General features: G+C 43.6%; 1 protein-coding gene across 5 annotated transcripts in view; it reads right to left on the reverse strand.

Moving 5' to 3' along the window:
- Positions 1 to 550: 550 nt before the first annotated feature.
- gria1a (glutamate receptor, ionotropic, AMPA 1a) overlaps positions 551 to 23,223 on the reverse strand; it is a 110,867-nt gene continuing 88,194 nt past the window's right edge. For 2 of the 5 annotated variants that reach the window (XM_056273323.1, XM_056273285.1), the window contains 5 exons: positions 19,194 to 19,392; positions 18,660 to 18,907; positions 6,344 to 6,458; positions 2,841 to 2,975; positions 551 to 718 (listed from right to left, as the gene is read on the reverse strand). In XM_056273323.1, coding sequence (XP_056129298.1) covers positions 551 to 718; positions 2,841 to 2,975; positions 6,344 to 6,458; positions 18,660 to 18,907; positions 19,194 to 19,392 — 865 coding nt within the window. Of the gene's footprint in view, positions 719 to 2,705; positions 2,976 to 5,489; positions 5,605 to 6,343; positions 6,459 to 18,659; positions 18,908 to 19,193; positions 19,393 to 23,223 lie in introns of those variants that run through there. The other 3 variants (XM_056273296.1, XM_056273314.1, XM_056273304.1) reach the window with 3 other exon arrangements.

Below are 23,223 nucleotides of genomic sequence, written 5' to 3' on the forward strand. Positions count from 1 at the left end.
TCACAAGTGTTTGTCCTCCTCCACCATGTCTGTGCAGAGACACCTTCCTTTAGCCGTAAGAAAGCATTTAGGTAGTAGAAGATCAGCGATGGAAGTGGAGATATTGCACACACACTCATGTCAACAGGTCCATAGAAATGGCACAGCGTAGTCGTCGACATTGAAGAACAGGCCAAGTTTTTTTTTTTTCTCCTCACACAAATGGACACCATAGAAAAGTCCAAAACACGTCCCATTGAAAGTTTCTTTATTGCAGCACATTTCCGTCCTTTTTTTCCAGTGTTCTGTTTTCTGAAACATCTGATAGAAAGAAAAAATGTTGATGGGTCTGTGTTGTCGATAGTTTATAGTGAGCCGTTCGGGAGTGATTTTTTTTTTTTTGGCAGTAAGTAAAGTCTTGTAGGAGTCAGGCAGATCGACAGCCAGCCAGGAGAACAGGCAGACGGGTTGAGCCGGACAGCCGTGATATTGCAAGGTCAGAGAGTCTCATGCTCACCCTGCCCTGCCCTGTCCATAGCACGCCTTGGCCGCCAGAGGACTCGTGTTATAATCACATGCCGGAGGCGCCGAGTCCCATGCTGGCGGTATGGCTCATACAAGGCAGTGTCTGAACGGTCTTGGGAAAGTCATGGGTGAGGATGCGTCCGTTTTCTCCGCCACTCCCGTTACCACTCATCCTGGTCAGAGTAGAGCAGCGCATGGCATCGTTGATGGATTGCTGTCAGAAAAAGGCAAAACACATGACATGAAAAATAATTTCAGTTAAATTGTGAGCAAGATTTAAGTCTGTCATCCTTAATCTATGGGATGAACTAACAGTGAATAGCGCTAGCAGTAAACATCACACAATTATTCTCATAGGCTTTTGACTATTGCAGGACAAAGACAAGACTATGGAAAGCATCTTTCAACCTCGAGGCTTTTACCACATGCCGCTGGTCCTGCTTCTTGTACTTAATTACATGAATATATGAGCATAATCAGCAGTTAATATGTCACTCTCTTAATTTTGGTGTTGGCACGCAGTGTATTCCAGGGGCACAGAGAGCTGTTAGGAATCGCAGGGAGTTGGATTCCATCCCCTTTATCTTGGCGTGAGTGTTATCTGCGGGTGGTAAATTGTGGTGCTGCCCGATGTGCAGCAATGTCCTAATTTGTAAAAGGAGGAGCACAGCGGAAGTGTGGGTAGTAAGATGGGAGCTGAGGCTTCACTCATTGGTTTTATTGCTTCATTTTCCAGTCTATTACAATAAAAGCCAGTGGGCCCGAAAGTAGACCTAATGGTGTGTGTGTGTGTGCGTGTGCGCATGTGTGTTGTCTATTTCTGTGTTTGTCATATGCCTGCACCTCCCTTCTATAGCTGATTAAATTCAGTGAAGTCAATGTAATCTGGAGCAACCTGTAAGTGCTGCGTGGGGATTGGGAAATTACAACCGCCTCTAATTGGATCTGCTTTGTTGTTTTTTTTTCCCAAGCCAAACAGCATAAAAGGCACCGCTGGACTAATAGGTTTCGAGCCAATCTCATACGCATACTGATCAGGTATCTCCTCACAGCCTGATTAAAACATAAGAGAGTCATTCAGGCCCGCCTCGCCTTTTCTGTCTGCATAAGGAATAAGTCAGCTCGTCCGAGGGTGTTTGATGTCGGGAGGACGAGCCCTCACGTTGGGTTCTACAGGACCTCATTTGTCAACAGTTAAAGTCCTTGCTGAACAGGTGACAAACAACTACGGCTTATATAATAGCGCTGCTAATGGAAGGAGAACTTTGTATCTCCCAGCTTTTCAAGAATCATGGAAAAAAAGTTAAGCCTCAGATTATCGTTTTTGAAAGAACCATTAGGCGACGGAAATTCAGATAAAACACATGAATAAAAACCTCTAATTGGTTAAACTTTTTCAGGCTCAAACAGTGATGAAACACATAGTAGCTGCACCAGGCCTGCCTTATGGTATACATATAGAGGATGTACACTACAATGGGCTCTGTATTGCAAGACAGTCAGCAACAGGGGAAGAGGGAACAGGGGAGAGATTGGCTGAAGGAGACAGAGGTAGGTAAACGTACCACTTTGATTCAATTTGCCTTTCTGATTGTGTTGTGGAGAAGAAATCTCTTCTTTATGAAAATATGTTATAAATGCAATGCATAAAAAAAAAGTTTTTTTGTTCTCGGAAATTTTTCAGTGCACTATCACCAAAGTGGCCCCAGAATCCTCCGGTTTTAAAAAAAGCCTGGATAAACTATTAATACTTTCATCCATAATGTACCCAGCCAGAGGCAGTACAGACAAAACATACTTTCATCATGAAAATAAATAAGTTAAATGCTAGACTATATAATAACCCCGGTGTGTTAGCATAATGGCTTTAGCTGTTTTTTTGTAACTGCATCAGTCTGCAAAAAACACACTATTGTGGTAAAGCCTTGAGGCTTCAGCACCATACTAACAGAAACAGGCAGAAAGGCAATTTAAAATCAAGTGATAAAAAGACAACTGTGGGAGACCATTGAGGAATAGGCTGAGCAAAGTGAGCTGCAGAGGGGAGAGCGAGGTACAGGAGAGCGTTTGCACTGCGGTGGGGGGAAAGCTGTGAGTTGCCCTACTGCGATCACGGTTAAATGGGCAGGGGTGAGGAGGCGGATGTCATCATCATCATGGCTTGATCACAACGTTTCCTACCCCATGGCTGTGTTCTGCTCTTATATCTTAACAGTGTTGTTGGCGTACAGGCCGTAGCTCTGCAGCTCTGTGTAGGGGGCGCTAGCGCCACTGTCTAAGGCTGAGCAGTGAAAGGCCTGAGCGGCTGAGGCAGCAGCGGCTCGCGCGGTGGACACCTTCATTCGGCGGGACTCTGTTCTGGACTTGTAGCAGAACTCCACGAGTGCCACCAGCATTGCCAGGCCCAGGCCTCCGATCAGGATGTAGAAGACCCCCGCCACGTTGCTCAGGCTCAGAGCACTCGTCTTGTCCTGGGAGGAGATGGGTGAGGGGTTGAGAAAAGCATTGAGTTGCAAACACATCTCAATAGACACACACGTACCGCATATGTGAAGACAGACACGCTTACTCACACGCAACTTACACATATTCTATTCCCATGTAATATTCACAAACAGGAATCCAAAAAAAGATCAAAACACATCTCACACAAACCATTCCTGAGACAAGACATGAACAGAACTTTGTGAAAAATTGTCAAACTTATAAATTATTGGACAGGACACACAAAACAGAAAACATGTTACATATCTCAGGCCATTATAATTTTCTTGCAGTAACTCACTGAACAATAAAGAGTTTAAATATTACTAATCATATTTCATTTCATTTTCCCTCTGTTTATTGTTTATACTATGGCAATGAAAAATAGAAAATACTCAATTTTTCTCTTAAATAGAACTGCTTTTTTTCCCCTCCCTTTTTCTCCCCAATTGTGCATGGCCAATTACCCCGCTCTTCCAAGCTGTCCCGGTCGCTGCTCCATCCCCTCTGCCGATCTGGGGAGGGCTGCAGACTACCACATGCCTCCTCCAATACATGTGGAGTCACCAGCCGCTTCTTTTCACCTGACAGGGGGACGTAGCGCGTGGGAGGATCACACAGGTGCCCTGAGCGACCAGAGGAGGCGCTTGTGCAGCGACCAGGACACACCCACAGCCGGCTTCCCACCCGACCAAACCGGAGGTAACACGGGGATTCGAACCGGTGATCCTCGTGTTGGTAGGCAATGGAATAGACCGCTACTCTACCCGGACGCCCAGAACTGCATTTTGTGAGGGATTTATATGAGTAAAATACAATGACGGCACAGAGATATGTTTGAAAACATGCGTCCATGCAACATACATTTACACAGATTCCAAAACTGGTTTAGCTTTCATATCATAGCAAAATGAAGCCGCAATCACTATCGCAAAGCATCGACCTACATTTATGCCTATTTACGGTCTGTAATGGATTGGAGTCATTTAGGGCTTGGCTTAAAGCTCTCAAACCTATCACGTATTAGGGTCTAGCTCTTTCATGGGGACGTTAAAAGCTATATTTCGTCCTGGTTGAGAGTTTTAAACATTCATCGTATGAGTTTATGAATAGTCAACCAACAATGGCTCCTCATTTACTTAAACTGAAAGACGGGCTCTTCATTTAATGTATTTCATTGGGAAAAGTGGAGGACGCATTTGCATGAATTTGTGATAATGTAGCATTTTAGTAATACTTTTGAAATGCAAACTATGGCAATTATAAACCAGATGATAAGAATAGTAAGGATGATTTTAAGTTTCGGTTCCTGGTCTTATTCACTGAGAACCACATCGGGCCTATGACAGACGTGCTTACACAGTCATGACTCACATGCATGATGCGATATATTATTGTTTAACGAAAGCATAGACAAAGTTATCAAAACAAATGCAAAGAATACAGAGCAAGAACAATAATGTGGACATTTGTGATGGCTGTGGGTTCCAAGGTCAGCTGTTGTCAAAAACTCATAGGGAGGTACCTGCACTCAAAAAGCAAAACAGTTGTCTGTGTCTAAGTGAGGCACTACTATTTTAAAACATGAGTGACAAAGTGCATATGCATGCAAGCAGGTTTGTACATTAGCTGTGACTTGGGGCCTACGATAGACAGGGTCTGCATCCATACATGCACACTTAAGTTTTACAGTGAGAGAATCGGGGCGTGATCATTATAGGGGCGCATGATCATTATAAGGGGGGATGATCTTTATAGGGGCCAAAATGCAAAAGGGTCATGGCTCAACATATTCACATGGCCTTCTGTCATCTGCCTCTCTCCACACTGGTATCTCTTGCACTGTCCGCACAAAACCTTATTTTCTCTTTCACTCTCCCCCTCTCTCTCTCCTTGGCAACCAGCCTTATCATGATGAGTAATAGTGCGATCCTTTTACAGCGATTCAGATTTGATCCACAAACTCAAGGCTATCAGAACACTTGATCCAAGGTAGCATTACACAGCATTCCTGAGCCTCCATCACAGAGAGGATTTGTATGTCTTGCTTAATTAATGTGCAGATATTAAATACCTGATCCTTAACTGCATTAACAAAAAAAAAGAAAAAAAGTCACACTTCTAAATAATCCATTGCAAACTCTTTCTACATGCAAAGCATAGCCTTGATAGCAGTGGTCGACAAATCTGTAATAACATGAGCTCATAAGTGTGGAGGGAGGAGAGGGAGGGAGAGAGAGTGGGGGGGGGCAGGAGACAGAGAGGGGAGAGAGCAGGAGATGGAGAGAGAGTGGGTGGGAGAGAGGGGGGGGTGGGTGGGAGAAAGAGAGAGCGAGAGAGAAAGAGCAGAACGTTGCTGCTAGAACCATAGGCACAAATACGGTGTAGTTGTATGTGAGGGAGACTAGGGGGCAGGGCAGGACTTAGGAGACTGGTCTAGGATCAGGGCAAGATTGTGCTGGGAGATGCTGTGAGGTGACAGGACCGGGTTGGAGACTGACCTTTCGTCCGGAGTCCTTGCTGCCACACTCCCCTTTATCGTACCACCATTTGTTTTTCAGTTTGTCTAAGACGGCTTGCTCATTGAGTTTCAACACCGCTAGGTTTACTGGGATTCTTCCAACCATAAGGAAATAACATAAATAACATACCATACCATGTTATTTTATGTTATTCATTCAGAAACATAAAGCAGCAAATACACACAAGTTAATGCTTGAGCTTGCTTTTAGATTAAAAAAAAAAAGGAAAGGAAAAAAAAGCATACTTACACACATACACCTATATTTCATTAACATTGTTAGAAACATCAGATTCAAAGTGATATGCATTAATACGCCATCTAGCTTTGTTGGCTTGCTCCCTAGATGTGTATTATTATATCACTTTGGGTAACCGGCACACTGCATACTCTCAGTTGTGCAACATAAATATAGCAAATATATTATGGTCCCTTCTTAAAAGTACCTTATGTAGGGGACCACCTCAAAACATGGCGTAAACAGCCAAATCTTGTTAACGAGCCAGAGGTCCTTGCAAAGCTGCTGGGTGCCTGAACACATGAAATCCACAACTATAACTGAGCACAAGGGAAACCAACTGGTAATGGTCCCTTTGAGGGCCGAAGCTGTTTATTTTGTCAGACCAAGTGAAGGGATATATTTTATCCTCAAACTGATCCACAGTAGACCGAGCGATTACACCCTGAGGACATCCTTTGCTTTTCTCTACTCCGCGGACGGCGTAGGTGTTGCCAGAGTGGTGGTGCAGCGTGGGTCTGCCGGTTACCCCCCCCCCACCCCCACTCCCCCAGTGGCGATGGGTTACCCGCTGGGTTTGTCAAACTGGCTCTGACCTTGGAGTCCCCGCCCCCGCTGCCGCACTCTCCCTTGTCGTACCACCACTTGTTTTTCAATTTGTCCAAGAGGCCCTGCTCGTTCAGTTTTAACACTGCCAGGTTAACTGGGTTTCTTGAAAATGATAATAAAACGATAGCCATTAGGAAACACTCTATGGGACAGTTAAAGTGTGATTGTTTGTACGGTGGTGGTGATTATGAAAACATTGACTATCAAACCCTCCTGCGTACATGGGTACTGATATGGAGCAGGTGGGTTTACTTTAGATGTTAACATTGGGATATATGTTAGTCGTATATCTGTAATGAGCTGATGTAATGCGCGGTGGCCACAGTAGAGTCAGGTTTTACCAAGCAGGGGGCCTCAGAGGGAGGCAGAGCAGACACTACACATGGAGATGCTTCGGATATGGAAGTCTGTGTGCAGAAGGCAGTCTCCTCTCAGCTGCACCAGCAAAGTGATTGCTATGGTAACCAACCCATCATCATTCAGCCCATTACTATATCCAGGTGAATTGAGCACTGGGACCATTCATTTACATCCAACAGTATTCAGTCTGTAACCCACATGGTTACATGTACCCTGTGACGTATGTAAGTTCCACGAGTAGCCTCTAGGAGGCACACGAGCTACAGAGTTTAAACCATGCAAACAACCGTCGACAATAGAGAAGAGAAATACGGATATTTAGAAATACGGACAACTTTGACTATGCATACCTGAATTATTGATATTTGAACTACGGATATTTGAGCTACAGGACATTTGAACTACGACAAAAAAGATCCCTCCCACGAAGCTTCCTTGACAGATGATCTCCCGTTGAAGGAAGACTCTTTTCTCTTGTGTTTTGTACGCTGCTGGAATCCTGACTGGTTTTTTAGTACCCCGAACAACCCCCCTTGCTACACCCTTTTGGAACCCTTGGATACCCCCTTTGGATTGCCCCCATCATCGCCCTGGATTTGGATTCATCATCATCGCCTCTACATTAAATTGCCCCTGTGATTGTGGTAGGATCTGGACATTGCACCTTGCACAGATTGGAAGACTGAATCATTCCCCCTTTTCTTTTCTTTATTATTTTCTTTGAGTGCACTCATACTTTATTTTGGATTATTTTCTTTAATTTGTTAGTGTAGAATATGGCTGCATGAGTAATATATTAGAAGGGTATAAAATAAATAAAATATAGATAGATATAGACAATAAATAGAATATTAGGAAGAACTTTTAAAAAGTATAATAGAGTAATATATATATATATATATATATATATATATATATATATATATATATATATAAAAAACACATCTAATTTAGTATTGATATTGAAATAACTTTACTTTGAACTGTTGAAATAAATTGGTTTTTTATTGTAAACTATACCCACGAGTGTGTGTGTTGTCTTTGGGGTGAGTACTAGAATCCGGTCTAGAAAAAAACCTACACCAATCTCCACTGAACTTAGACATTAGACTGTAAACTGTCCCTGCGCAAGCATAGGCCCATTCCCCTGTCGTGCAGGTTACAGAAAGTTGGCGAGCCAGCCAGGAGATTGGTTAATTAGCGTTTCAGGCCATATACTACCCCACTGACCACACCTCTCTATAAAATACTTGATTATATATATTTTTATTTTGAAAATAACACAGTCAATATGGATCTTTGCAATCAGTATAAAGTCCATGGACAAAACTGCTTATTAGTTGAAGGTGTCAATGAAATGAGCTCTGCCGAAACGATAATAAGCTTCTTCGAACAACATGGGAAGATCTCATCCTGCATCAGAGTTGTGGATGAGCCCAACCAACCTAATGGTAGGGTAATAATAGAATTTGAGTGTGAAAAGTCAATCACCAGGATAACCCCAGATACCCTTGGCCTTATACCTAGCCCTGTTGATCCAACTACTCTATGGAATGTCAGAACAATTAGACAAATATGTCAAGAGGAAATAGGCAAAGACTTAGCCCAGCAATATCTCGAAGAACTCAGCGCTATTGGTGGTAGTGCCATGTCAGGCTATGCCTCCATCTTAAAAGATGAACTGAGGCGCATTCGGTCTACAGCATCACAGAAAACTGACAACACGTCTTTACCGGAACACAGCCCTATGCAAGACACTAAGCCTAGCATTGATGTTGAGCACATGCCTAGCATGACCCAAGAATGTAACAGACGGCCATCTATATCTGACATTCACCGTGCTCCAACCACACACTCATCCATGCGTAATTCAATGAGCCTTGAAGAAGACATCATTAATCCCCCGAGCATCCAGAACGTAGTAGTAGAACATGTTATTAAGAATGAGTCAACACAACCATACAGTAGCCCAAGTAAAATTCGAACCTTCTCAGGTAGGCTTCCAAAGCCAAATGGGGAAGTAGATTATGAAGCTTGGAGAACTCAAGTTGAGCTGCTTCTAAGTGACACCTATGTCACCGATTCACAAAAAATCAGAAAGGTTCTAGAGAGTTTGGTTGGTCCAGCTTCTGACATGGTGAAACCGCTTGGTGTCAATGCAAACCCTGTTGCGTACGTAAACCACATCGAATCAGCCTTTGGAGTCGTAGAAGATGGAGAAGAGCTTTTTGCTGCATTCTTGAGTGCAAACCAGAATTCTGGAGAGAAGCCATCTGATTATTTATTCAGACTTCAGACCCTCCTCACTAAAGTCATCTCTAGAGGGGGAGCTTCACTTGTAGATTCAGAAAAACACTTAATAAGACAGTTCTGCAGAGGATGCTGGGACCACTCGTTGATTTTAGGTCTTCAGCTTGAACAGAAAAAAAATAGCCCACCCTCATTTCCTGAATTGCTTCATCAGCTTAGGACAGAAGAAGGCCGTCGTTCAGCTAAACTAGATAGGATGAAGAAACATCTAGGGAGCTCAAAAGCTTCAGTGCATGCCCACACTGTTTATGGAATCGAAGGCCCAGCCGAAAACAAAAATGAAGACACACAGAAACTCCGCGATGAGGTAGCTGAGTTAAAGAAACAAATTGCAACCCTGTCCATCAAGGAAGAACCACAGCCAAACAGAACTCAGATTGAAACCAGCTGCATGGTCATGAATGCCTCCACACCTCGAATTTACACGCGTCGTTTTCCCAAGCCATGGTTCTGCTTTAAATGTGGTGGAGATGTTCACATTGCTGCCCACTTTGTGAGTGCCCCCAACCCCGCTCTTGTCCATCAAAAGAACACCAAGCTGAGACAAAAACGTGAAGCTCACAGGAATACGCATACCCTCACCTCCATGCCTTTAAACTAGTAGCAGCTCCTGTTTCGGGACGTTCAGGAGCTAAGTACCAGCATAACAGTCCCAAACCCATTAATGATATTATGAATAGAACCCAGACAAGAAAAAATAGATACAGACAAAGATACCAAAATAGCCTATCCCTTCCCTGTGAACTTGTAGGGCCACGCTGCACTGCATCTGTCTCCATTGAAGGAATAGAATGTGAATCAATCCTTGACACCGGTTCCCAAGTAACAACCATTTCAGAGACATTCTACTTGAACCACTTATCGTTCCTCCCCATCCAGCCCATTCAGACTCTTTTCCAGATAGAAGGTGCAGGTGGCCAACATGTTCCTTACCAGGGTTATATCCAAGCCCTCATCTCCTTCCCCAGCAGCATCACTGGCGTAGCTGAACAGGTCTCTTCATTAGTTCTCATTGTGCCAAATTGCCATTTTAACACTCAGATTCCCCTATTGATTGGAACCAATGTCCTTGACAGATTATATGAAGGTGGCATAGAAAAACATGGAAGAGAATTCTTACAAAGGCCCAATATCAATAGTGACTGTATCTTGCTGTTCCAGCATGTTGCCCTAAGTCATCAGGAAGAGATTTCAGCCAATCATGTTAAGTTGCATGGACGCCATCCTGTCACCATTCCACCAGGAAGAAAAGTGTCTGTCTTTGGAGATGTCAGAGTGAAGAAACATTTCCCACGTTCCCTTTTCGTGGTCGAATCCCCTGAAACCGTTTCCTTACCTGGTGGAGTGTTCGTTGAAAATTCCTTGATAGAAACTCCACTTCGATCTTTAAACAAGATTCCTGTCATTCTCAGAAATGTGACTGATCGTAGTGTCACACTGCATCCAAGGCAGGTGATAGCTGAAATGATGGTAGCACAGTATGTGATGCCGTCTGAATCCCAAAATATGACTGTGCCTGACATCCCTCAGTCTCAGAGTAACACCACCAACTTTGATTTGGAAGATTCCCCCATTCCAGAAGAGTGGAAAAAACGGATCACACACCAGCTGAACAGCATGCCAGAGGTGTTTGCTGTTGATGACTTGTCTCATGGTCATACGACTGCAGTAAAACATCGCATCCGACTCCAGGATGAAGCCCCTTTTAGAGAGCGACCCAGACCCATTCATCCCTCTGACAGAGAAGCTGTCAAACAACACCTAAGAGAGCTGCTAGACGCTGGAATTATTCGCGAGTCAGAGTCTCCATTTGCTTCCCCCATTGTAGTTGTCAAGAAGAAGAATGGTGCAATAAGACTCTGCATAGATTTCAGGAAGCTGAACATGAGAACGATCAAAGATGCCTATGCTCTCCCCAACATCGAAGACACCTTCTCTGCTCTTAGTGGAGCCAAATGGTTTTCTGTCATGGATCTGAAGTCAGGCTACTATCAAGTAGAAGTTGCAGAGGAAGATAAGCACAAGACCGCTTTTGTCTGCCCTCTAGGCTTCTATGAGTTTAATCGTATGCCCCAAGGTGTGACAAATGCACCAAGCACCTTTCAGAGACTGATGGAGAAATGTGTTGGAGACCTGCATCTCAATGAAGTACTAGTATTTCTGGATGACCTGATTGTCTTCTCTGACACACTAGAAGAGCACGAGGCCAGATTGATGAAAGTGTTGAACCGGCTCAAAGACTATGGCCTAAAGTTGTCCCCTGAAAAATGCCATTTTTTCCAGACTTCTGTTAAATACCTTGGCCATGTTGTAGATGCCACTGGAGTCCACACAGATCCAAGCAAAGTCTCTGCTTTGAGAGAATGGCCTCAACCCACCAACAGAAAAGAGCTCAAATGCTTCCTAGGATTTGCTGGATATTACCGACGTTTTGTGGAAGGGTACTCTAAAATAGCAAAGCCATTGAATGCTCTAACTGCTGGCTATGTTGCTCCAAGGAAAAGAGGGAAGATTTACAAGAAGGACAGGGTCAAGACTTCCATCAATCCCACCTTACCTTTTGGAAATGAGTGGACTGAAGAGTGTGACGTTGCTTTTAGAACTCTCATAGATAAACTGACTTCGGCCCCTGTTCTTGCCTTCGCCAATCCCAATCTTCCTTACGTCCTGCATACTGATGCCAGCCGCGATGGTCTCGGTGCTGCGCTCTATCAGGAACACGATGGGAAGCTGAGGGTTGTAGCTTATGCCAGCAGAGGACTATCCAGAAGTGAACAAAACTATCCTGCCCACAAGCAAGAGTACCTCGCCTTGAAATGGGCCATCTGTGAGAAATTCCATGATTACCTCTATGGAACAGAATTTCAGGTTTTAACAGACAATAACCCCCTAACTTATGTGTTGACCACAGCAAAGCTTGATGCAGCAGGACATCGCTGGTTAGCCGCTCTGTCAACCTACAGATTCACCATAAAGTATAGGGCTGGGATCAGCAATCAAGATGCCGATGGGTTGTCCAGAAGACCCCAGAGTCCGTCAGAAGAAGATGAGGAGTTCAAGCAGGAGAAAGCGAGGATAGAAGAGCTGAAGCAAAGGGTTTTGGATGGAGAAAGCAAAACTGTTTCTGGTGACATGCTGTCTGCTTTATGTCAACGCCACTCTGTGACCACTTTGGCTGACTATTTGCAGCCAGAACTCCCCATTCTTGCTGAATCCTTAGCTTTAGATGCTTCTGCCATCCCTGATGACTTTGTGTTCTCTGGACAAGGCACCCTCCCTGGAATGACTCACAATGACTGGTATCAGTCTCAAAGACAGGATCCATCTATCAGACGTGTGATCAGTTTCATTCAAGGAAACCGAAAACCCACTTTTCAAGAGATGTCCTCTGAACTGTCAGAAGTCAAGCTGCTCCTTAGAGAATGGAATAGACTAGAGCTTATAGATGGAGTACTGTTTAGGAAATGTCTTGATCGTGGGAATCAGATCTATCAGCTGGTGCTGCCTAGTAGCCACAGAGAAAGAGCATTGCAAAGCCTTCATGATGAAGTCGGTCATCTTGGCGCTCAGCGTGTCCTTCATCTTGTTCGTTCCAGATTTTTCTGGCCAAAGATGTTTCAGTCTGTTGAACAGAAGTGTAGGACTTGTGAAAGATGCGTGAGGCGGAAAGCCAATTCCCAGCATGCTGCTCATATGGAGAATATACAGACCAGTTATCCCCTTGAACTGGTGTGTATGGATTACCTCTGTATTGAGCCTGATAGTAAGGACACTAGAAACATCCTCGTCATCACGGATCACTTCACCAAGTTTGCCGTTGCCATCCCCACGAAAGACCAAAAGGCGAATACGGTTGCCAAAACACTGTGGGAAAACTTCATTGTACAGTATGGTTTTCCAAGTCGCCTTCTCAGTGACCAGGGGAGAGATTTTCAATCCCACACCATCAAGGAGTTGTGCTGTCTGATTGGAACCGAAAAGATCAGAACCACGCCATACCATCCACGTGGAAACCCTGTCGAGAGATTTAACAGGACCCTTCTCAGCATGCTCGGGACACTAAAAGACAAGGATAAATATCATTGGAGGGACTTTGTCAAACCGCTAGTCCATGCATACAATTGCACGAAAAATGACACCACAGGCTACTCTCCATATGAATTGTTGTTTGGTAGACAGCCAAGACTACCCATTGATCTGGTTCTAGGCCTTACACCAGACCAAATTGGATTCAAGTCGCATTCGGAGTATGTTAAACATCTTCGACAGCGCCTCCAAGACAGCTATGCACTTGCTTCTGAAAGCTCTAAGAAGATGGGAGAGAAGAATAAAGCCAGGTTTGATAAAAAGATCAGAGCCGCAGAACTTGTTACCGGAGATAGAGTCCTGGTGAAGAATGTCAATTTAAGAGGAAAACATAAACTTGCGGACAGATGGGAAAAGGAAGTCCATACTGTGGTGAAGAGGATGGGAGATGGCCCAGTGTATGTCGTCAAGCAAGAACAGGGTGAAGGTCCACACCGTACCCTTCACAGAGACCTTCTTCTGCCCTGCGGCTTTCTACCTGTTACAGATAAAGTCTCAGAACCTGACACAAACTTACCAACGAGGAGGCTGAGACGCAGGGAAACAGTCTCGCAGCAGACCAGGCACGACAATATTGTTGACTCAGATATGCCCAGCAGTGACGAGGATGAGGATTGCTATCCACAGATCTCCACAAGGTTTCCCCAAAGCATTAGGACAACCACACAGGCCACCCCTCTAGCACGTGCCACGGAACTGTTGAACCCAGTCGGGTTGAATCCAAGTCCGTCGGAGTTCTCCCAATCTGATGGTCCACTCCTTAGTGAAGTACCCCATACCCCTGAGTCTGTTCACAATCAGTTACTTGAAAAGAAACCAATTGGGCGTGAGACAGAAGTAGTCACAGATGAATTCTCTCAACCTGTTCGAAGACACTTACCTGAGGGAGACCCCGCATCATCCACTACTGTTGTACCTCAATTTGGACCTATTGAAGGACGTTCACCTGAAAACAACCCACTTGAACCCGAGAGTGCACCGCCCACTGGTGTGACAGGCCAGGCTGACCTGTCTGACGGAAACCCGTCTGAGAGCGAACCGATCAGAAGATCTATCAGAGAAAGACATCCCCCTGAGAGACTCTGTTATGGTGAACTAGGAAGACCTTTAGTCCTAGCCATGGCCTCATTTTTCGAAAGTTTGGGCAGAAATGTCCCTGATTCTTCTAGAGTGCCCTCTGCAAGACCATACAGTGTTTAGACGCATGCAGAGACTGATGCGGTTTAGAGGGGGAGAATGTAACCCACATGGTTACATGTACCCTGTGACGTATGTAAGTTCCACGAGTAGCCTCTAGGAGGCACACGAGCTACAGAGTTTAAACCATGCAAACAACCGTCGACAATAGAGAAGAGAAATACGGATATTTAGAAATACGGACAACTTTGACTATGCATACCTGAATTATTGATATTTGAACTACGGATATTTGAGCTACAGGACATTTGAACTACGACAAAAAAGATCCCTCCCACGAAGCTTCCTTGACAGATGATCTCCCGTTGAAGGAAGACTCTTTTCTCTTGTGTTTTGTACGCTGCTGGAATCCTGACTGGTTTTTTAGTACCCCGAACAACCCCCCTTGCTACACCCTTTTGGAACCCTTGGATACCCCCTTTGGATTGCCCCCATCATCGCCCTGGATTTGGATTCATCATCATCGCCTCTACATTAAATTGCCCCTGTGATTGTGGTAGGATCTGGACATTGCACCTTGCACAGATTGGAAGACTGAATCATTCCCCCTTTTCTTTTCTTTATTATTTTCTTTGAGTGCACTCATACTTTATTTTGGATTATTTTCTTTAATTTGTTAGTGTAGAATATGGCTGCATGAGTAATATATTAGAAGGGTATAAAATAAATAAAATATAGATAGATATAGACAATAAATAGAATATTAGGAAGAACTTTTAAAAAGTATAATAGAGTAAAATATATATATATATATATATATAAAAAACACATCTAATTTAGTATTGATATTGAAATAACTTTACTTTGAACTGTTGAAATAAATTGGTTTTTTTATTGTAAACTATACCCACGAGTGTGTGTGTTGTCTTTGGGGTGAGTACTAGAATCCGGTCTAGAAAAAAACCTACACCAATCTCCACTGAACTTAGACATTAGACTGTAAACTGTCCCTGCGCAAGCATAGGCCCATTCCCCTGTCGTGCAGGTTACAAGTCCATCAAGGCAACTGAGACAAATGCAGATAAATACCTTGGCTATTTTAACTGTCACATTCACTTCCACACTACCTCAAGAGCTCTTGTCTTTATTCAGGGTTGATGAATGTACTGGACCACTGAGAGGAAACACCAACAATGTGAACCACCACATCCAAAGCATCTTCATCAGCTGTTGCTCTCCCTCTCTCTCTCTCTCCTTTGACTGTGTATGTGTGTGTATTTCCTAAAGCTGACTGGCTATGGAAAAACACTCTCCCCATCCACAGCTCACAGAAAGGGCAGAATGAGGACCTACAACCAACATTTTCCAAGGGAAGTAAAAAAAAAGAAGAGAGGACTGCCGTCACTGCTTTGAAGTGATTTTTTCATTTTTTCCGATTCGCTATCAGTTTTATGATGATGATTTGCCAATAAAGCCCTGCTGAATTGATTTCATAGAGGTGTGGGACATTCTGCCTTTCTCATCAGGAGATGCAGAGAGCCTTTATCCACAACCGGGAGTGCACAACACAGCTGTAGGGAACACGGTCATCCTGAGAGCTGGTAAAACCTCTGAATTCTTTCTCTGCCCAGCGGACTCAGACGGAAAGAAAGAAATCACATTGTGCTGACATGGATGGTCCAGACAGCTGCTGGTGATCAGTTAGACGCTCAGTGGTGTTCGAGGCGAGCACATCTCAGGGAAGGCTGTGTTAGATGGGATGGCGTTAATGGTCAGGGAATATTGGGGTTGGTAGGACATGTAGAGTACGTATAAGGAATGGGACAAAGAGCAAGTAATACATTGCATACATTACTTAAGACACCATTAAATCTGTATTTTGAGGGAAGGGTGTCATTATATCCTGTAGAATGACCAACTGTCAGTTCAGCATATTTCTATTTCCAAAGGGCAAGATTCAAATACAACCAACATGCAGTGTAATGAAATTTACATTTACAGCAGGCAGCGCAACCTGATGCATAAAATCTGCAATGCAGGTAGAGAATGATTGAACCTAGCCCTTTGAATTCATAAGACATTCACAAATGACTGATTCCAGGCAAGTGGAGAATCATTCAATTTTGTCTTTAACAGTGAGAAAAAGATATTAGGGTCTAATTTCCATCCATTTATACAATGCTGCCAATCATGGCTGTCCATTATCTGCTAATGAAACCCATCTTCTTTGACAATATCAGATGTTTGTGAATGTCCAGTGTGGCAGCTGGTGAATAATATACGCCGTTCTGGCAGTTAATTAACACTATAAATGGCAGATAATGGAGGGCATCCTCAGCTGTCCTGCGCTTTGCACGGCTTCATGGCAGGTCTGGTTCAGACGGACTGCGGGGCAGGAGAGAGGATTAATTTCATTACTTGTCTTATCACAAATACATCACTGAGTTGCTGTATGAAATCTAATTTGGGTGAAATTTAAATGCCCCCTGTGCGAGCTGTAGGTGCCAAGTCATTTCTAGTCAGTGTGCTCTGACCTCTGGATGTCCACCAAGGTGGATCTCCCAAATGAATTTTGAGCTACTTTGTCTGAAGTCTCTCCATATGGCTCCTTTCATTAAAATGAATGAAGCTTATTAGAGATAGATTAAAAGCTTCAGATGCCTCCCTGGTCCTCTCTCTGTAGTCAGGAGAGGAATATGGGAAAGAGAAGGTGGTTGAGGTATTAGCGTAATGTGAAATGACAGCTGCTGTTCTTGGACATCAATTATAGAAGCATGTTCAGTTTGAATTAGTGTTCATATCATCAGCCATCACGTTGCATGTGGTGAATATCATTTCAAGCCTGCCGATTTCAGATTCAAAACACGTACACTGGCATACAATAAGTGGAAAAGTGGGCATATGGGATGTGATCCCTTTAGCTGTTCCTGTTTCAAGTACCCTACTGATGTAAGAGAGCATGTATTCCACTGACAATGAGGAAGAAAGATAATGGGAAATTAGGCAGGATGTGTGTGTGTGTGTGTGTGTGCACACGTGCATATATGCATTTGTGTCAACTGTTTTTTTTCTGGTGAGTTTGAGTTCATTTTTATTTACATTTCTGTGTCTATGTATGTCTGGGAAAGTCCATACAGGTGGATATAAACATACAAAACATGCAATTAACTATGGGCTTTCTCAGACACACACAGAAATATATATATATATATATATATTTAGTGTTTTTTTCTGAAACCGTCAATGGTGTTATAAGTGCTCAACTAATGAGGAGCAGAATATCAATACAGATACAGGGAAAAAATGCAATGCATTAAAACTTTGTTTCCTGTATCTGTGTTGATATATATATATATATATATATATATATATCCATTAGCCAAACCACATATCCTACTCAGGATCACGGGGATGCTGGAGCCTATCCCAGCAGTCATTGGGCAGCAGGCGGGGAGACACCCTGAACAGGCCACCAGTCCATCACAGGGCCGACACACACACACACACACACACATTCACACCTAGGGACAATTTAGTACAGTCAATTCACCTGACCTGCATGTCTTTGGACTGGGGGAGGAAACCCACACAGACAAGGGAGAACATGTAAACACCACACAGAGGATGACCTGGGACGACCCCCAAGGTTGGACTACCCCAGGGCTCAAACCCAGGACCTTCTTGCTGTGAGGCGACTGTGCTAACTACTGCGCCACCATGCTGCTCCATTATATATAATGTGTGTGTGTGTATATGTGTATTTTTCTGCTTCTGAATGGGTGCTCCAGCATCAAAGGAGGCCAAATCAAACAGGTGGCCACAGAAGGCCATGGAGAAGGCTTAGAATGTAATAAGAGGACAGCAGAAAAAACAAGTATTGCTGAAGGAGGCCATCTCATAGCCCTCTTACCACTTGTGCTCACACACAACCAGCCTGAGCCTTTGTCAGGGACACAGCACATGGATAAAGGCTTAGTCTAGTCTCTCTCTCACTCACACACACACACACACAAAACCAAAGGACGGTTTTCTGTAGTGGCAATGATGACAAGGTCGGTTTGTGAGTTTGTGAATGACTACATGGAAGCTGACAAAGGAAACGAAAGTGCCATGACTTAAAAAGTAAGGCCAGCTTACTATATCTTTTAAGGAAACATATGACCATGAATGAAATGTAGTACACCATACTATGCTTACAGCTCTCAAGACCACAAAGTGCCTAAATAAAACAAACTGCACAGAACATTAGTTCATATACAATAATGTAAAATGAATGTGTTGATAAATGAAATGGTGAATAAGCTGGATGGATAGGTGAACGAGTGACAGATGAGGGAGCACTCGTGCACAAGGTTTAGTAAAAGTGCTGATGGCTTTCTATCCGGATGGGCCGCGGTGGCTAAGGTTTACCTGAGATGGGAGCCCTTAGGGGTGGCGATGCCATAACCCTTAGAGTCCAGATTCCCTCCAACCTTCATAGTATCACAAGGTTTCCTCTGTTCTATATACTCGTTCATGGTGGACTCCAGCAGGTAGGCGTATTTGCCCTTGGACTTCCTGACCCTCATCACACCCTCGTCTGTGGTCTTGACAAACACAGATGGGTCAGCTGACTTCATGTAGGACCACATTTTCTCGAACACGGCTATCTTAGATCTCTGAATGCACAGAAGAACAAAACAGAATAGGTCAGTGAGACAATAAAAGATGGAGACAGGGATGTGACAATGGGAGGCTTTACTAAAGTAAGTGAGACGGTGCTCAATTAAGAAATACCATTCAGGTTACTGGGTTTTGTATGTACATGTGTTACTGCGTGAGTGTGTGTGTGTGTTTGTACATTTTCCTCTGCATGCTTGGTATACATTGCATATTTAAATGCGGGTTTCATGTGTATATAGTATGTGCACATCTGCACAGCTGTGATGCGTATCTTGATCTCACCCTGAAGAACTCTTTGGTGGAGCCTGCATCCAGGGTCCCATACGCAATCTCTGTCTGCTTTGCAAGATCCTCGGCACTTTCTATGGGAGACACCATCCTCTCCACTGTCAGGAAGGCAGCCAGGTTGGCTGTGTAGGATGAGATGATGATGAGAGTGAAGAACCACCACACGCCACCAACGATTCGACCTGAGAGAGACCTAGAAGCAGAAAAGGACAAGATACTGAAATTTGTGACATCGCAAGAGGTTCAAGGGATAATCCACACAACAAAGTGTTTGCATGGTGTGGTTCTTTGCTATGGTTGTGGAGGTGGCCAGCACTTGAATTTAGACCAGTGATTAAACTTGAGCCTAACTACACATGCATAAGGGTTTAACGCACACCCTCCAGCCAATCAGAAACCAGCATTCTCCGTGACCATAATATAAATGCACCTTTAATGCACACCCTGTCGTGGATTATCCCTTACATATGCATCAACAACTTTGATTGGATAAAAATCTTGGCTCTGATTCTTGTGCAGTTCTTGCGCATTATTTGTCTCGATGCATGCACAATAATCCAGGTAAGGAAATCCCAGAAAGATGAATCAGTTCATTTGGACACGACGTTTATTGGGAGAAACGTTTCATCATTCATCTAAGTGACTTTGTCAGTCTCAGCTGACTGCAGGTATCCCCAATCGTATAAACTGTAACAGAGTTGCATAATGACCGAAACCAGCACAGTTGCACCACAACCGACACCAGTGATCGGTTTCATATGTAATGGCCACGGCAATTCGGAGCCTAAGAGGGATGAGGCCAAATAACCCATCACCAGCAACTGTATAACCAATAAATGGAAACACAGCTATGATCCTCTGGAAACAAACAAGGTTCATTTTCAAGTCAAGTCAATTTAATTTGTATCACCCAATATCACAAATTTGCCTCAGGGGGCTTTACAGCAATACAACATCCTGTCCTTAGACCCTTGCATCAGATAAGGAACAATTCTCTAAAAAAAAAAAAAAAAAACCTTTAACAGGGAGAAAAAAATAGGAAGAAACCTCAGGCAGAGCAACAGAGGTAGGGTCTCTCTCCCATGATGGACAGACGTGTAATGGATGTGTGTGCAGAACAGAACACAATTTACAGAACACAACACTGAAAGACGATAACAGATTAACAGGCCTGATCACCGACAATGATGAGACGGCATACAGCAGAGAGGTGAACAATCTAACAAAGTGGTGCCAGGAGAATAACCTCTCTCTCAACGCCAACAAAACTAAGGAGCTGATTGTGGACTACAGGAAGAGAGGGGGGGAGGCTGGACCCCATCACCATCAACGGGACTGCTGTAGAGAGGGTCAAGAGCTTCAAGTTCCTCAGTGTCCACATTACTGAGGACCTCGCTTGGGATGAACACACCGGCCATGTGGTGAAAAAGGCACAGCAACGCCTCTTTCACCTCAGGCGACTGAAGAAGTTCAGCATGGGGCCCAGGATTCTATGGGCCTTCTACAGAGGCACAACCGAGAGCATCCTGACTGGACGCATCGTCGCCTGGCATGGGAACTGTACTGCCCACAAACGCAAATCATTGCAGAGGGTTGTGCGGACGGCCCAGGACATCAGTGGATGCAAGTTTCTCTCCATCCAGCACATATACAATGGATGCTGTTTCAGCAAAACCCGTAGGATTATCAAAGACCCCAGCCACCCCAACTATGGACTGTTCCAGCTGCTACTGTCAGGCAAGCGGTACCGCAGCCTCAAAGCCCACACCATTAGGCTCTGAAACAGCTTTTTCCACCAAACATCCAGGGTTTTGAACAAAGAACATTAAAGACACTAAGCCTGGTGCCAGACTGATGGTACTGACTTGTGGTCCTTCAGCGGCTCATCGGTTTACTCACTCACACACACACACACACACACACACACACACACACACACACACACACACACACACACAGAGGTAGCTTAGCATGTACAGCCATGCACAGATATGCAGACAACTACACACACACACGTGTGCACATTTATTGGGGCTGGTCCTACACACACAGCACCTTACATACATCACACACTATTATTGTTGCTGTTTTTTGTTCTGTTTTGTTGTTGTTCAGTTACTATTGTTGCTGCAGTGTTGAGCTGAAACTCAACAATTTTACTTTCTTAAACTTTTATAATGAGACATAAAAAATGAAGAATCTTGAATTATAATGGAATTATAAGATATATGAAGAATGAGATGAACAAGAGGCCAAAAAGTGTCTGAACCATGTGATGACCATCACCATATAGACCTGGCAGCAGGACAGACTACACATGTACACAAGGGAGGCTCACATCACACCATTCACAGACACAAGAGGACAGACAGGAAAAGACATAATTCAGAGAGAGAGAAAAGACGTGTGAGAAAGAACAGCTGGAATAATCAATCTATATACTCTATAATCTCGTTGGCAGAACAGTGCTTGGTAAATTCATTGAGACAGAAACTGACCCGCCATGCAGTACAGGTCATGAATCATTCAATTTAAAGGCACATAATTGTAGGTTAAGGCAAAAAGATGCATTTTAAGTTTGGATTTAAAGGACTCAACAGATTCTGACTGTCTGATGGCAGCAGGCAGGTTATTCCATAAGAATGGGCCCATTAGGAAAAGGCCCTGCCACCAGCTGACTTCTTTTTAACTTTGGGTACACACAGGAGCCCTGTATTTTGAGAGTGGAGAGCTTGAGATGGAATAAATTGTTTAAGGAGACCAGACAGGCATGATGGGGCAAGCCCATTTAGGATTTTGTAAGTCAGCAGAAGCACCCTGAAGTCTGATCCAACACGGATAGGAAGCCAATGAGGGGAGGCAAGCATTGGTGTAATATGGTCAAATTTTCTTGTAGTTAGGATTCTAGCTGCAGCATTTTGATCCATCTGAAGACTTTTAGTACTAGCATGTGGCCGGCCTGAAAACAGGACATTACAGTAATCAAGACTGGATGAAACAAATGCATGTATTAGAGTCTCTGCATCAGCCATGGACAGGAAAGACTGAATTTTAGCTATGTTACTTAAGTGAAAAAAGGCAGTCTTAGTGATTTCTTTAATGTGCTTATCAAAGGAAAGGCTGGGATCAAACATAACACCAAGATTTTTGGTTGCCACACTATGTATGTAAAATCACAGATTTATTACTGTTACTTGGTGTTTCTGTCTAGCAGGGCCAACGACCAGCATCTCAGTTTTATCTGAATTTAAAAGCAAGAAATTAAGTGAGATCCAAATTTTCAAAGCAGCCAAGTTGGCCTCTAAATTTGTAATGGGGGTACGGTTATCTGCTCTTATAGGCGTATAAGGCTAAGTATCAATGGTACAACAATGGAAATTTATTCCATGACGTCATATAATTTGGAAAAAAATTAAGAAAGAAATTTAGAGGGCCAAGAACTGAGCCCTGAGCTATGTCATATTTAATGTCAGAAAATTTCAATGCAATATTATAGCAGACATATTGTGTTCTTCCAGATAAGTAGGACTTAAGCCAAGAGAGAGCTAGGCCAGAGACACCAAAGTTCCAATTTATTCTGTCTGATAGTATGCAGTGAATAGTGTCAAAGGCACACTGAAGTCTACTAGTAGAAGCACAGAGGTGGAATCAGAGTCCATAACAAGTAGAAGATCATTTATCACTCTGGTTATAGCAGTTTCAGTGGAGTGACAGGTCCTGAAAGTTGATGGAAAAGATGTAGTTTTCTTCTATATGGGTGGAAAGTCGTTGATACACAACTCTCTCTACTACGTTAGAAAATAATGAAAGATTAGAGACTGGCTGATAGTTATTAAGAGACTGGATTGTGGCGCAGTTTCTGAAGTAGAGGTTTGAGCACAGCTGTCTTTAAACTGCAGGGAATAATGCCAGTAGTAAGTGATAAATTATAAATGTCTAGCATTGTAGGTCTCAGAAAAGACTAGATATCTTTAAAAAGTTTTGCTCAAGGCTTCAGGGTGGTGTGGCAGTCTATTCCGTTTCC

This window comes from Lampris incognitus, chromosome 1 (genome assembly GCF_029633865.1).
Source record: "Lampris incognitus isolate fLamInc1 chromosome 1, fLamInc1.hap2, whole genome shotgun sequence".
Taxonomy (NCBI): Eukaryota; Metazoa; Chordata; class Actinopteri; order Lampriformes; family Lampridae; genus Lampris; species Lampris incognitus.